The 16,113-nt window shown below is 49.7% G+C and overlaps 1 protein-coding gene across 3 annotated transcripts in view; it reads left to right on the top strand.

Moving 5' to 3' along the window:
* Amotl1 (angiomotin-like 1) overlaps positions 1 to 15,159 on the top strand; it is a 118,900-nt gene extending 103,741 nt beyond the window's left edge. For all 3 annotated transcript variants that reach the window (NM_001429440.1, NM_001429442.1, NM_001429441.1), the window contains 5 exon segments: positions 1,766 to 1,956; positions 6,098 to 6,223; positions 7,165 to 7,391; positions 8,935 to 9,210; positions 9,722 to 15,159. In NM_001429440.1, coding sequence (NP_001416369.1) covers positions 1,766 to 1,956; positions 6,098 to 6,223; positions 7,165 to 7,391; positions 8,935 to 9,210; positions 9,722 to 9,828 — 927 coding nt within the window. In that variant the 3' untranslated portion in view covers positions 9,829 to 15,159.
* Positions 15,160 to 16,113: the final 954 nt, after the last annotated feature.

Raw genomic sequence — 16,113 nt, 5'->3', positions numbered from 1 at the left:
CCCGGGGACATGCACTGCAGGCTCCAATCATCCACTCACTGTATAGGGCAGAGTGGCTGTGACTGCCCTTGAAAGCTGCCCTTGGGGCAGCTCAGCCCTAGTGCATGGTAGGTCCACGCAGGACAGAGACGGTTCTCCCACAGCCAGTCCTTGTCGCTCAGCTACTGAGACCTCTGTCCCCACCGCGGGCCATGCTGACACCCGGATGGTAGACCTTAAGATCTCTGGCTGGCAATGCGAGCTTGGCTGGAGCCAGGAAGAATGTGCTTTTCCAGTCACCATGCTCCGCCCTGTGGTTAGGTGACCTGTCTGTGGACCTCTTACTCCGGGAGCTGTGAGAACAGACTCAACTATAAATAAAGAAGGACCGTGAGTCTGGAATCATGCTTACACGCTCACCCCACACACATTCATCCCTGCACACACTCCTTCTATCCATCCTACACGTACATGCTTACCCCTGTACAGGCTCACCCCTAACACTTCCACCCCATACATAGTCGCTCCCTAAGCACGTTCACCCTGCCCACATACATGGTCACCATGTGCACTTTTATGCCCCAACGTATATGGTCACTCCCTGCACATGCTCACCTCCACTCAAACTCATTCCCTGCACATTACATACTAATACTAATACACACACACACACACACACACACACACACACACACACACGCTCACCACCCCACTGCCCCTCCCCTGGGCAAGCTCGCTCCCATGATGCTTGCTTCTATGCACTCTTGCCCTGTGCCTCCTCATGCCCGGGTGAACAGCGTGATTCAGTTGTCTCCTCTGTAAAATGAGGGAAGCACACGAGGCCCGTCTTGTATTTGCAACTGCAGCTAAGAAAAACTGCACAAGCTTCAAACTGTAGGTCAATGGTTGAACGCTTTTGCCTAGGGTGCATGACACCACAGGACACTTCTACCTTCTGTCCCCTCACACTTATTTACTCCAAAACAGATGACAGAATGTGTCAGAGTGAAGAGAGGAGGGGGGAAAGATGGGTTAGCTATACATTCCCAAGTTAAGGGAGAAGTCTGACTCTGACTCTTCCCAGACCCAGAGACATCCAAATAGCATGCACCCTATTTCCTCTAACTGAGAGTGGAATGGCTGTGCCCTGCCCTAAAGATATCCACCTTCCTGTGTATCACCTCACTGCTTCTCTGTCTCTGCCTCCAACAGGGCAGGACCCGGTACCAGTACCTTCTTCCCAGGTGACAGTCCGCCACCTAGAACCTGCATGTTTGGGCTTCTCACTCTACTTCTGTGCCTTTGTTTTTAACCTTCCAGTATGAGAGACGGCAGTCTGAAATGGCTCCCTGCAATTCCAGAGAAAGCGCCCCAAGGCCAGGACTTGGTCCTGTTCTCACGATTGTGGCATTAACTGCATGGTTTACAATGAGATGGGGAGGCAGGCCTGAGCCTGAAGCGCAGCTCTGTTATGCGTTATCTAGAGGCATCAAGTCATGAACTCAGTCTCTCAGGGACCTAATCTGTGTGTAAAACTGGAATAGCGTGTGTTCCACAGGACCAGGTGGGCATTAGATGAAACAGAGGCGCATGGAGGTGGCACGGGGCAAGCTAGGACCTGCTCAGTCAGGTGCTCGTGTTAGAGGGAGTCTGGGCTGGCACATGCTGAGGTGAGGTCAGTGCAGAATGCAGGAGCTGAGCGTCGCTCATCCGGTAGCGGCAGACCGGGCTGCGACCCATCTTGTGGCCCATTTAGAACATTCCGATACTGTGTCTACTTCTGCAGAAACATGGGAATGGCCAGCCCGTCAATCTCCCGGAATATAATGCTCCTGCCCTCATGGAGCTTGTGCGGGAGAAGGAGGAGCGGATTCTAGCCCTGGAGGCCGACATGACCAAATGGGAGCAGAAGTACCTGGAAGAGAGCACCATCCGACACTTTGCCATGAGCGCCGCCGCCGCTGCCACGGCCGAGAGGTAAGAGGTGGCCCCACCTCTCAGGGCTTCAGACGGATGGGGCTGGGCACAGTGGCCGAGGAACTCACAAACAGTCTGGGCTGGGTTAAAAGTTTGTCTCAATAGCAAATGAAAATATCAGGGGGCCTAAGGAAGTCTAGAGAAGACTCTCCCAGGGAGCAATATCTACTTTTTTAAAAAATAAACTTCATTATTCAAAAACAAAGAAAATTTGCAAGTAAAAACATCACACAGAAAAGCTAACCAGGTCCAAAGTCCATACAACTAAGTGAACTTCATGCAATAGCATTGGATGCAGGAGGAAAGCCGGGGAGCTTGTGTTAGATTTATACTTTTAGTATCAAATGTATTCTGTATACATGTCTACACCCAAACCAAAAAATCCATGACAGAGTTAAAACTCGGAAAGCTATTAGTGTACATCCGCTTTCCTAATGCACGTCCCCTTTCTTAAACACTTGTTTTGTGTCTGTACGTAAGTATAGTCACATGCACGTCCTGGAATACGTAGGAGGGGATATCAGAACAATGTTGGGTGTTCACCTTAGCTGAGACGGGGCCTCTTCATAGTCTTCCCATGGGATACACCAGGCTAGCCAGCCCCAGAGCTTTCAGGGACTCCCTCATCTCTGCCTCTCCTGTCACTGTAGGGGCATGTTGGGATTACAGACGTGTGCTGAGTCTGAGAGTTTACACGGGATCTGGATGTTCAAACTCAGGTCGTCCTGCTTGCTTGGCAATTGCTGGGCATCAGCCCAACCCAAGAAATCCTTAAAGCCATAGTGCTATTACACACACACACACACACACACACACACATTCACACACACTCACACACTCACACTTACACATACACACACTCACACACACTCTCACACACATTCACACTTACACATACACACACTCACATTCACACACATACACACACTCACACACACTCACATATACACACTCACTCACACTTACACATACACACACTCACACTCACACTCACACACATACACACACTCACACACACTCACATATACACACTCACACACATACACACACACTCACACATACACACTCACACTCACATACACTCACACACACATACACACACACTTACACATACACACACTCACACTCACACACATACACACACTCACACACACTCACATATACACACTCACACACACACTCACACACACACATACACACACACTCACACATACACACACTCACACTCACATACACTCACACACACATACACACACACTCACACATACACTCACACACTCACACATACACACACTTACACACTCAAACATACACACACTCACACACTCACACACATATACACACAATAAGTAGGTACATAGATAGATAGATAGATAGATAGATAGATAGATAGATAGATAGATAGATAGATAGATAGATAATCTTATAAAAACAAGACAAAAAATTGGTCATTCTAACCATGGCTTTTCTGATGATACAGTGGGGGGAAGGACCACACAAACTATTCTGAGAAAGAATGAAATTCTAAGCTCTTGTCTCCATGCTGATTGGCTTTGGAGAAATGGACAAAAGAGACTGATTACAGCCATTACGTTTTGAGTTTTCAGTCAGGTGCATGTGTCACATTTAAAAGCACCAACCTTTAAACAAGCAGCATGGTCTTTGCCCACCAACTCCTTTTGCTAAAATTCTTTCCCTGAGGGAGATGTGAACAGTGCCCACCACCTCCTCCAGGTTCCAAAGGCAAACCACAGCTCTCCACCAAGGTCGCCCTGGAGAAGCAATGGATTTATTGGACTCCTTTCCAGAGAGAGTGCGGAGGGGTTACTGGAAAGTCTGACTCTGATGATGGCTTCCCAGAGGGTGTACTAGATGCAGCTCATGTCCCCCTGGCTTCCCTCTGCCCTCTAACCCTTCCCAAGCCCCTGAGACCATGTGCAGTTAGGACACACTGCACACAACTCTGGGAAGAGTGGTATCTGGTGTGGATTTCGTGACCCTGCTTTCTCCTTCTATGGGGGCTGTCTGTAAGCCCCACTGAGATGGGGGATCTTATAAAATGGGGGTCGTTTTACTCAGAGGCTGCTATTCACTTCTTTATCAATCTTGACAGCATTGGCTAGGATGTTGAAGTGGGTTTTTACTTTTTTTTTTTTGTTTGTTTGTTTTTTAATGTGTGGGCAAGGTTTTGAAACTTCACAGACCTCAAAGCAGAGCAGTGTCCCTCAGAGTTTCTGGACCCTTGCTATCTGTTGCTTTTTTACCTAAGTGCCTGCTGGCTCACTCAGCAGCCCACACATGAATTTTTAAATATGCTTCTGGCGCCACAAGAATTTTTTCAAAGTAACTCGATGGGCAATGTTTCTAGCTACTGGTCCCTGTGTGGATGTTTCTGTGAACCCCGGGGTGTTTATGATTCTGCATAGTGGTTCAAAGCATTCTGCTTGCTTTCTCTGAGATTCATTTTCCTGACATTTTCACGGCCATACTGTTTACTTTTCTGGGTCACGTTCTCACCCCTGCACTTTCATGTGTTTGTTTTTACCATGATGCATCTTTGCTGAGACCTCCTTCATAAAGACAAGTGAAATTCAGAACCAGGCTGGGCGTAGTGAAGGGCTAGGGCCTCTTTTTGTCATTACACTGACAGTGTCCTAGAAGTCACCGTCTGTGAACACGCTGTAAGAATGGATGCCAAGTGTACTATTTCCGGTGTTCCCTGAGTGAAATAAGGGTTCACTCCTCACTAGCTGCCCTGCAGCAGGGTAAAGACCTACATATTGAGTAGCCACCAGTCCTAAAATACACAGACAGCAGCTACATGGGTGATACACAGAGGCAGACATTCCACTGCTGGTGGGAGAGCGAGCTAGGGCGAGAGTAAGTACAAGGCCAGCAGCAAATGCAGAAGCCCTAGTCTCCATGTGTCAGCGGACCCAGTATGGGCACCTTCCACACACTCATAAGATAGCATAGGTTGGCAGGTTGGGGATTTAGCTCAGTGGTAGAGCGCTTGCCTATCAGGCGCAAGGCCCTGGGTTCGGTCCCCAGCTCTGAAAAATAGAAAAAAAAAAAAAAAAAAAAAACCACACACACACAAGATAGCATAGGTTGGTGAGCAGCCTTGATGATACAAGAAGTAGGGATTTTTGTGAATAAATATTGTTTTCCCGAGATACTGTCTCTCTTGTTTGTTTAGCATTTCTTTATTTAAGAGTTCACATGGCTATAATGAATTTTTATCTTAGCCATCCCTCCTTCTAAGTCCCTCCCCTTGCCATAATCCTCTCTTGAATTCATGTCCTCTCTCTGTGTTATGTGTGTTTCTTTGTCTCTCCCTCTCTCCCCCTCTCTCTGTGTACCTCTATCTCTCCCTGTCTCTCTGTCTCTGTCTCTCTCTGTGTATCTCTCTGTGTATTTCTGTCTCTCCCTGTTCTCTCTCTCTCTCTCTCTCTCTCTCTCTCTCTCTCTCTCTCTCTCTCCACTAACTAGCCCTACTTCCTCAGCTAAGCACAGTATCTTGTGAAGGCTCCCCCTCCCCGTCCATGCTAGAATGGTGACTGGCTTGCACGGGTCTTGTGCAGACAGCCGTAGCTTTGGAGGGTTCCTGGGTGTCACTTTGCTGAAGACACGAGCTCGCAGCTGTCCTCCCGTCCTCCATCCAGCTCTTTCCATCTCTGCCCCATTTTCCACGATGCTCCCTGAGATCGCTCTCTGCATCCACTCATTCCCTGTACTCCGTGTAACAATCTGCCTGCTGCAGAAAGCAGTGTGTCTGGTGCAGGTTAAAGCTGCAGTAAGCAGGAGTGTTGGTGAGTGCAGCCCTTAGAGTCTTGATTCTTTTAAGTTTGGAGAGAAAATTGAGCCAAGATTTGGGGTGAGCTGCCAGATGGGGGCTTTTCTGGGACACTTTGCAGCTGCTGCCCCTGATTCACATTTCCTGAGGTGTTTGCAGGAGTTCCCATCCTGGGGACACTGACCCTGAGGTAGGGTCCTGGAGGTGGAGGAGGGCCTTTGATGCCCTCTAGAAGGTAAAGTGCATCTGTTACCAAGCAAATGCTGCTCTCTCCGTTCTACTTGTGTTTGCATTGAAGACCAAGGAAAGGGGGCTCTAGAGTCAAAGTGTGTCTCGTGTTCCTAGGGACACTACCATCAGCAACCACTCAAGGAATGGCAGCTATGGTGAGAGCTCCCTGGAGGCCCACATCTGGCCAGAGGAAGAGGAGGTGGTGCAGGCCAACAGGCGGTGTCAGGACATGGAGTACACGTAAGATACCCACATAAGATGCCAGCTCTGAGTGGATACCAGCAGGTGCTGGACTCCCATGCCAGGCCCTCCTCACTCTCCTACTTTCCTTGGTTCTAACTGGCATGAGCTTAAGGGCTTCAAAGCCTCCTGCTCTGGAGAGGGGAAAGGTGAAGACGGAGGCTGTCTAATAACTGGAGTCTCCATCAGTCCCTGAAAGTTCTGGGCGGTTTTGCCCTACCTCCACAATCCTATGAGCTGAGAATGAAACAGAAATACCATCCCCAAGGTCTAGAGATTGGGGGCCAGAGTTACCTATTCCCACCAAAGATAAAGAGCTCTAACCAGCCAGCATGTGCTCCCCTGACGGATGGACAGTGTCCAGCAGGAGTTGTGATGTCACTGGAATGCCTGAGGCTCCCATGGGCTGATATGAAGAAAGGGCTTCCCAACGGAACCAGAAATAGGTTCAGCAAGTATCTGTGAGTTGTGGAAAGACCCCCGGCTTTCTGCTTCTCATCTTTGGCCATCGGTGGGGAAGCCATCTTCTCTCCTAGAACCCAGCCATTTCTTCACTTTTCCTTCCCCATAGACATTTCCCTGCAGTCACAGTTTACCTCGTGTGGGACCAGAGCTTCTGCTTCCCTGGTGTTCACACCTCCACTCTTTACCCCCAAATGTGAGCCACAGGTGTCCTTAGTTTAGTCCTCAGAGTTCCTAGCAGATGGCTCCTGTCCTTCTCACAGGCCCCTGGGTCTCCCCCATCTGCTGAGGTGCCAGGGAAGGTGCACTGTTTGATCTACTTTGGGAAGCACAGCTTGGGAAAGTTGCAGACTGCCTCTGCCACTCTCAACCCCATATCCCAGAATTACTGTGAAAGTCCCTGAGACAAGTGTTGCAGAGTTTTCTATCTAACTGGCATTTTAATCACATCTTTGTTCTTCCATGGTTTGGTTTTACAGTATTAAAAACCTCCATGCCAAAATCATAGAGAAGGATGCCATGATAAAAGTCCTGCAGCAGCGATCCCGTAAGGATGCTGGGAAGACTGACTCTTCCAGTCTGCGGCCTGCCCGCTCTGTCCCATCCATTGCTGCGGCCACCGGGACACATTCCCGTCAGACTTCACTGACCAGCGGCCAGCTGGCAGAAGACAAGAAGGAAGAGAAGACCTGGAAGGGGAGTATAGGTGAGAAGAGGACCCCGTAGAAGAGAGCATATAGAGCGGCACCTACAGAAGCCCTGAATTGGCCGCCTTATCACTGCTGGATCTTGGGGTGTCATCTTTTGTCAATTTATGCATTCTTCAAAGGGAGAGGAAAGCCAGCCATGTGGGGTTGTGAGGGTTAAATGAGATACACAGGAGAGCTTTGGATTCCAAAGGCTATGTGAGCTCTTGGGCATGGATTGATTCTTGTCAATATAATTAACAAGAACAACATAAAGTGTCTCAGCAGGATAAGCCTAGAGTCCCTCAGAATCCTGGACCATCTCTGTAACTTCCCATGATGTGTTCTATACCTGTGGAACATGAAAGGGGTCAGGGTCAAGGATGAGGGTCAGCCTGTGTTGTGTATGTGGGATGTTGAGAATTCTCCAGCAGGGGTCTTAGCACAGACATGCTTGTTCACAGGCTGGGCCAGTGAGCTTGGAAAGGAAGCTTCCAAGACCACCTCTCCCCTCGCCCTGCCTGCCAGCGTCTGTCCCTTCTTACACCTGTCCCCTGCTCAGCACACATTTTCATTTCTCTCTATACCCGGAGTCAATGTTCTCCAGCACAGGGCCTCCGTGGTGTCTGGCTGATTTATTCCACAGGGTATAAGGGCTTCCGTATGAACCCACAGAGTAGGGGGATCAAAGACTCTCAACCAGAATCTCATCTGTTTGATGTCCCTCTATTGGTGACCCCAATAACCTTAGCTCATCAGAGAGGATCTACAGGGATGGGAACTGTGATTATTAAAGCCCATCACACGGACAGTGAGGCAGGTTTGGTTGAGGAGTCTAAATTTGTTCAGTTCTGCCAGAAACTGCTCTAGGAGAAATCTGTGTGATGATTCAGGTACACATCACGGTGCCTGGGCTTCTCTCTCAACATTTAGCAGGTCAGTACAAGGCCAGAGAGTTGAGGCCTAAGGAAGACTGGCCATATTGTCTGCACCAGACTACCTCCTTGTCAATGTGACTGGGGCCCTCACGTCAGTCATAGAGACAAGAGGGGCTCTGGGGTTCGGGTGGAAACCACCCTCACAGGCTTCTGCATAGGACCTTAGGGTTTCCCATTTCACCCATGATGGGCCTGAAGAGCTGATGAGGACCATGGTGTCTACCTTCCTAATTGCTGAGCAGCTCCCAGGAGCACTTGTCCATCCCTTCTCTTCCCCTACTACTAGATGACTGCGTCTCACTCCGGAGTTTCGCCGGGCATCAATAAGATGGGATTCAGGGCAGCAAAAGGCCCTTTTTCCTTCCGAGCTACCCCACCGGTCAAATATGGTTTTCCATTGTTTGAATTTAGAATGCAAATACCAACTCCATACAGAATTTAGTTATATGGACTTGATACATAATACTTCACTTCATCAAGAATGCACACAAGTACTTAAGGGTTTAATGGATATATCATTGAGTAAATAAAGTTATCCCTGATCTAGGAAGAAAAGGGTAAGTGTTCTTACAAAAGGACTTGAGAGAAAACATTATCCTTGAAAAGCTGCTTCTTCTGCCTTCAGGATTCCTGCTGGGGAAGGAGCACCAGGGACAGGCTTCTGCCCCTCTGCTGCCAGCCACACCTGCCTCTGCACTGTCCCCGCCGACCTCCACCACATCAGCCAGCAGCACCCACGCCAAGACAGGCAGCAAGGACAGCAGCACGCAGACCGACAAGATCACTGAGCTCTTCTGGCCCAGCATGGCTTCCCTCCCGAGCCGCGGCAGGCTCAGCACCGCCCCTTCCAACAGCCCCGTCCTGAAACATCCAGCTGCCAAAGGAACCGTGGAGAAACAGGGTATGTGGCCCCTATCTCTCCCGTGCCTAGAGAGATCAGGAAGTCCAGTCAACCCCCGTGTTCAGTGGTGGTCATCACCTCAGGTCGTGTGTTCTTTGTTGCATGGGACTAAGGTGTATCCCCAGGGGATAGGTAGAACAGACATAAGAAGTAATTTGAGGGAGGAAGGATTTGCTCATGGTTTGAGGGACAATCCATCCGTCAAAGTAGCAGTGACTGAAGTAGGAGGCACTTGCTCACATCTGGGCAGACAGGAAATGGGGGGAGTCAGGTCTGCAGCTGGCTTTCTCCTTAGTTTTTACTCAGTCCAGAACCCTAAGACACCGTCTTCTCTGGGCGCTGCCTCCAGTCATTGTGCACTTCGCACCAAGAGATTCGCATAGCCTCCACCGGGGTGTATGAGATTCTTGGGCAAGGTGTGACGTTAGAAATGGTTCCACCATAAAAATTCCCCGTAAACCAAGGTACCCACTGAGTAACAGGTTTCTGATATCTGTCCTCTGTCTGGCAGAGAACTCTCCTGGGCACGGGAAGTCATCAGAACACAGAGGCCGAGTCAGCAGCTTGTTGCAGAAGCCTGAGTTCCCGGATGGAGAGATAATGGAAGTGCTCATCTAACCGTCGTCCTGTGGAGTGTGGTGCCAGCATGCTGACAGACGCACTAGAGGCTGCAAGAAGAGAGAAGATCCAGATGGTCAGTTGCAGTAGCAACTGCAAAACCAGGACAGCTGTGGACACCGTGTCACAGTGTTACCAACGCAGCTGGCTCGTGTCACAGTGTTACCAACGCAGCTGGCTCACTTGTCTGCAGAGGGAGTGAAAGAGAACGCATGCAGGCTGAGAAGCAGAGTTGAGGAGGAGTGGAATTTTCCATTGTAGAGAAAGTGTATGTTTTGGGGAGGTTCCATGCTTCCCCGTTCTTGGCTGATAAACAGATGAAGAAAAGCCAGCCTTTCCTTGGAATGACCTTCTTCCCTTTGTCTCTTAGCAGGTTTGGTTTAAGAAGAATCTTGGCATAATGTTGTGTGTGTGTGTGTGTGTGTGTGTGTGTGTGTGTGTGTGTGTGTGTGTCCTTAGCAGATACATCCAGGATAATGGGGGATTCCACAGGCAAGTTTTGTCACCTTCTTGGCTGTTTTCATTTGTGGTTTGTGGTTTCAGAGAGTGTGAGGCTTTGCTTGTCTGGACTGAATGGTATTTTCTGAGCAGGATGGGAGAGAGATGCCCTTGGCCCTCATCCGCCCTGACTTCTTTGAACTTATCTGTCTTGTCTCTACTTATTATTTTGTTGTAATTTTTTTCTGTTTAATTAGACATAGCAGAGTTCCTTACGTATGGGACTTAGGAGACTACCATCCATGCTGTGGTGTCCAATTGGACAGAGCCTCCTGTTGACACCCCGGCTGCTCCCCCACACCTCTGCTTAGCCAGACTGCAGCTGTCAATCTTACTGTGAGCTAGGGAAACTTGGATGAGGAGTCCATGAGTCGATAGATAGGGTAACATCGTGCCCTGATGTGCCTCTCATTCACATCCGCTCTCTTGCAAGGAACTTGACAGTCACACCCCAATGCCCTGTAGGAAGGCTTCCTTGTGAGCAGGCACCACAGGAACCCCATGATGGCTTATGCAGAGCTCTCTGGGTGGCTGCGAGATCTCACAGGCATCCCCCAGCCACTTTCTGTATCGGAAGCTCTCAGTTCTGTTCATTGCTCCCTCTGGCCTCCTTCTGCCCTGGCTCCTGTTGATGAGCACAGTGCCGTCCCTGATCAGTTCTTTCTTCCTGTGAATTTGCTTCGTAGCCCATCAGGCTGGTAGACTGGCAGCACGGTCAGTGTCACCCGAGGGACAGGACTTCCCTGAAGTGAAGCAGCAATGTCATGGAAGTGAACCCCTGTGAGCGAGAGACAGGCCCCGAGGCTGCTGCCACAAGGTCTCATGTTCATTGCTGGGGACACTAGCTTCCTACAAACCCCAGGAGACGCTGCCCATAGCACGGGTGGCCCTTCAGGCTCCTGAACTATCTATCCCCAGATCAGTAGGATTTGTTTTCCAAGTCCCCTTCCTCATTCCTTCTTTGCTCAAGAGAAAAAAGAAAAGTGGTAACTCTGTGACTCTAAGTCCCTCTTAAATGCAGCGCTGAATCTAGCTTGGCTCGGAGATCTCTGACTTGTCCCTAGGGTGAGACTGTGGCCTCCCCAGGTTGAGGTGGCACGTGTATTGTGAGAGATTAGCCTGGAGAGCAGAGAAGAGGGGGAGGGGGGATAGGGAGGAGAGAGCAATCGTGTCTCCCTACAGGACCCTGGGCCATCTGACAAGACAGAGGAGGTGGGACTGGCTTCCCCATGCTGCACATGGCAGTGGGAACCAGGCTTGGAGTCCCCCACCCCCTCCTTACCTCTTCTCTCAGACCTTGTAGCCCTAGCTTGCCCTGTGCTCTGCAGGGAAGGGGATGAGAGGACAGCATAAGAAGTCTTGCCAGTTGAGGTGGGGCTGGAAGATGAAGCAGGTGGGTGTAGGAATCATTTTGGATAGGGCATGTTGTTTGGTTGACGGCAACTAATTCTCTTAAGAGCATATTGTCTCCAGTTAATGTTGGAGACAACCCAGAAAGGGAAGGGTATAGAGATGGGTAATTAATGAGATATTCCAGCCCTGGAGCAATGTCTGAGCCACCCCAAACTTAGGCTGTCTCCCAGCATAGGAGTGGGGCACTGCCCCTTACTCAAATTCTAGTCTAAGTGTTCCAGACACATTGTACACTTGGACAGGAAATCTCCTGTTCCAGCATACCCTCTCCCCCATACCCTCTCCCCCATACCCCCTCCCCCATACCTTCTCCCCCATACTGTTAGTACGTTTCAGTTGTTCAAAAGCAAAGGGGGCGCAGACTAGGCTTTAACTGCATGTGGAGTGTAGATTTTGCCTAAGAATCCATGTTGAAGAAGAGAGAGGCTATGTCTTTAAGGTCGAGGCCCTTCAGTCTTCTGTCCTTGTAATTCTCTTGAAGCGTGAGCCCCAGGCACTCAGAAGCCATGTTGTACTCCGGGAAGTTCATGGGACCTGAACTCCTTCAACACCGGGAACAACAGTACTGCATAGGTACTTTGGTACTGACTGTGCAAGCACTAGAAAAAGTACCCGTTGAATGGCCCTCACAGCATCAGGGAAACGAGGCCGAGTTCACTCTCCTGATTGCTCAGATGCAGAAGCTGGACCCGTGAGGTGTACCAGCCCACCTCCAAGCTTGACACAGAGGCTAGCACTTAAAGCAAAGACTCAGAAGAGGAGTCTCAGTCACAGGCTGCACAGCCTTGAACATGATATCTAGAACTATGCCTGGGTGATCGGTGGCCCAACTTGTGACACTTGTGTGCACATAGGGAAGCTGACGCTCCTCTCGGGGCCTGAAAACAGGACTAAACCCAAACCCCATATAACTAACCATACCACTGCCATCCACAGGCGTGGATGGAAGTCTTCACGGTCTGTTACAAGCACAAGTACAAAGCCGATAAAAATAAGTCAAAGCCCTTCCTCGTGGTGCAGAGGGCTCCTCCTCAGATCTCTTGGAGCCTTTGATCATAGAGCTTGACGGTCTCCTCTCGGGATAAAGGACAGGTAAAGGCTGTGGCCTTCAGCGGTGACTGCCCCACACCCTGCTTTCCTTAGGGGTGGAGACAAGGAATGGTGGGGCCAGTGTTGTTCAGAGAGAAGTCTCTCTTTGGAGCCCATGTATGGGGCTTGACCTTTTGCTGTGAGTGCATTTAGAGGCAAGTGAATTCTGGCCTCAGTACAGAGAACCCAGCGGTTTCAGCACTCAAGAAAGAAGCCGCAGTGTCCCCTACAGAGAGGCTCTGTCCTGCTTGGCCCCAGCCACCTGCGCCACACATTTAATAAAGTGGCTGAAACTCCTCCTTTCCAAGAGCTAGTGTGCTGGGTCCTGTCCTCCCCACAGCCTTCTGAGTCCCAGAGACTTGTGTGAGCAGTCGGATAAGGCCAATCTGGGAGACAGGGGATGACCATGACACAAGGTGTTTCCAGGCAGGTCCCTTGTGCGTAGGCTGCAGAGAGCTGTCCTGACTGGGAGCTTGGGTTGTACGAACACATGGTGCCTTCTTTGTCTGTGCTGAACGAGTAGGGTGTGTTTCTCTGTGTTCTCTGAGTAAGATCACACCCTCTTTAAGCAAAGGGGTGTTGTGGATATTAGAAGCAAGATTGATAAATGTTCTTAAATGGTGGTGCTAGAGAAAAGTCAGTCCCCGTAACTTCCTAAAAGCTGAGTCAGCCAGTCTCTAAGTATGTACATGTTGGCTTTCTTCTATTTTTTTTCTAGTTAATCAGTGTGTTTTAAATGTTTTTAGTTGATGTGAGGATTTTTTTAAAGGCATTTGTGTGTGGTGTGGCTCCATGGGAGATAGGCTGTGTAATAAGAACCCTCAGAAGCCAGCCAGTCATCCAAGGGGCGCCCAAGTTCAGTGGATTTCTTCAGGAATTGGAGAGCAGTATTTTTCCCTCTTTTCAGTAGTATGCCTGTTCTCATTTAGTAATTTAATGGTATATTGCATTATATGTGAATGCATACATAAACGGTGGAATTTCTCTTAATATCCAAAAAAGTCCTTCTGTTGCCCTCTGAGCTCTCTCCTTGGGGAGGACTGCAGGGCTCACTGTGTAAAATGGTTGTGGACTCCTCTAGCAGAATGGCTTCCAAGGCCTGGCCCATTCCTCAGATTCCCTTTGAAGTGAGAGGTCATTGTCTTTTGAGAATGGATTTAAGTTTTGGAAATACCCCACGCTGTTCACAGTGCAAGCGACTGAACACAGAACAATTAGTCAGAATCAGAATCCCAGGGCCATCAAGATGACTCCACGGAAAAGGGACTGCCACCAACCAGAGCCAAGACCTGAGTTTGGTCCCCAGGAACCCCATGGCAGCAGGAGAGAGTCAGCCGATGCAAGTGTCACACACACACATAAACACACACATACACATGCAACACATACACACAAACACATACATACACACACACAAACACATACACACATGCACACACACACACACACACACACACACAGAGTTTTTGGAAGAATATCTATGATGTAGGAAAAGGTTTGTTAGTACCTGCAACCTCTAGGGCCTCATTTCCAAGCCTGCTGCTTCTCTTGCCAGGACTTATACGTGTGCAACCCCTGCGTACACTACAGACCTAAGTACATACTCGCTAACATGAACACCCAGTAGGTATTCTGTAAAACGGATATACTTAAGTGCATGTTATTGTCGTGTGTGCCGCGACTGAGCTGTGTCTTTGTCATGAAACTTTGCTTCTTTGCCAAATTAAGACTCTGCCCTCCCTCCGAGGAAGGAAATATACAGCAGTTTCTGGAATCAGCTTCTCAAGTTTTCCCGCCTGTGTTGTGTTTACTTGTGGCTTTGCCTGAGAGTCTGTCCTCACGTACACACCTGTGAGTATTTATTACAAGGCAGAACGGGGACAGGCGTAGCCATAGTACTTGTGTTTGAATGTTTCCAGGGAGGGACAATGGAGCCCCCTCCTCAGTGAGGTGCTCACAGAATCTGTGTCAAATTCTGTGAACGGGGTCCAACACTAGTACCAGCTTCACCCCAACCCTGAGTGCCCTGGAGCCACTGCCCTCTCTACTGCCTTGTGTGTGCATGGGTGTGGTTGTGTGTGTGTCTCTGTTGGGGCATGTGCCGCATTTCGCAGTGGACTTTGGTATCCACATGTAACCTTTGGCATCTGTGTTCCTGGACCGCATTGACAGATCTGTGGTGTGCAGATCTGTGTAGATGGGTCTGTGTGCAAAGTGGGGAGTCCCCTGAAAGTGACTATGGATATTGTTGGTCAGCCAAAGACTTTCCTATTCTTTGCTGCTTAAACTTTGTGCCTTAATATTGTAAATATAAACGGTTAAAACAAGCAAGGTGGCTCCTCTTTTTCCTTCCTCGTTTCTTTTTCCTCCAAAGGACATAGACGAAGAACGGATATCACTTTGACATCTTGCACATGGAATGTACCTCCTGATGTTAGCCCCAGAGACTTGTGCCCTCCCCAGTCACCCTCAGCTCACGTGGACACAGTCCTAGCTGCTGGGGTTGGCAACCCGCCATCCATTCCCAGAAGATGGTTGAGGAGGGAAGAAGTGTGGGAGGCCGGGCTGGGGTGGGGGCAAGGCAGGTGGAAAGGAGGAAGAGGGGGTGTTCTCTCAGTATATGCAGGCATCCCGGGAGGCTGGGGCTCCTGGATGCTGGCCTGTGACTGTGGGAAACAGTTCTCTGCTTTGGGGATTCGTCCAAGCAGCTTGGATGCCAGGGAGCAAACCACAGGCAGACATGTTCTGTGCTGCAAGATGGGCAGGAATGGTAGCTGCTTTGTCACAAGAGAATAGCAATGAGTCTCATGAGAAACTAGAATTCAGGCAAGGAGCCTTAGCGAGACACAGTGACCAGAGTAAACGCCGTGGCATCACTGGCTGGGAACTGGCTGTTTATCTCCGGCCGTTTCTTCTGGAGGGGAAACCTCTCTGTCTCCTTGCCGCAGGACCCAGCATGGGAGGGGAGTCCTAAACATGAGTTCAGAGAGAGCATGAAGGAGGCGGCTTTAAACCACCACAAACATGGTTGGTTCCCTTCCTTCCTCACCGTTGTCCAGTCACCGTCCCTCTGCAAAGACCAGGAGACTGAGGCTCAAGTAGTAGCAAAAGGTAGTGGGACAGGGACTCCAACCCTGGTCCTCCTGACAGATGGTGGCCTGCAAACATGTGGGTCTTTAGAGGTGAGGAGTTCAAGCCCACATGTGCCTGGCTTCTAATCTATCCTTCCTTCTGCCCAGATAAATCTTCTGGGGGAACGGTTTCTTGGGCGGGGGGTAATCTACA

This window comes from Rattus norvegicus, chromosome 8 (genome assembly GCF_021556685.1).
Source record: "Rattus norvegicus strain SHRSP/BbbUtx chromosome 8, alternate assembly SHRSP_T2T, whole genome shotgun sequence".
Classification (NCBI taxonomy): Eukaryota; Metazoa; Chordata; class Mammalia; order Rodentia; family Muridae; genus Rattus; species Rattus norvegicus.
This window is presented reverse-complemented; position numbering and strand designations above follow the sequence as displayed.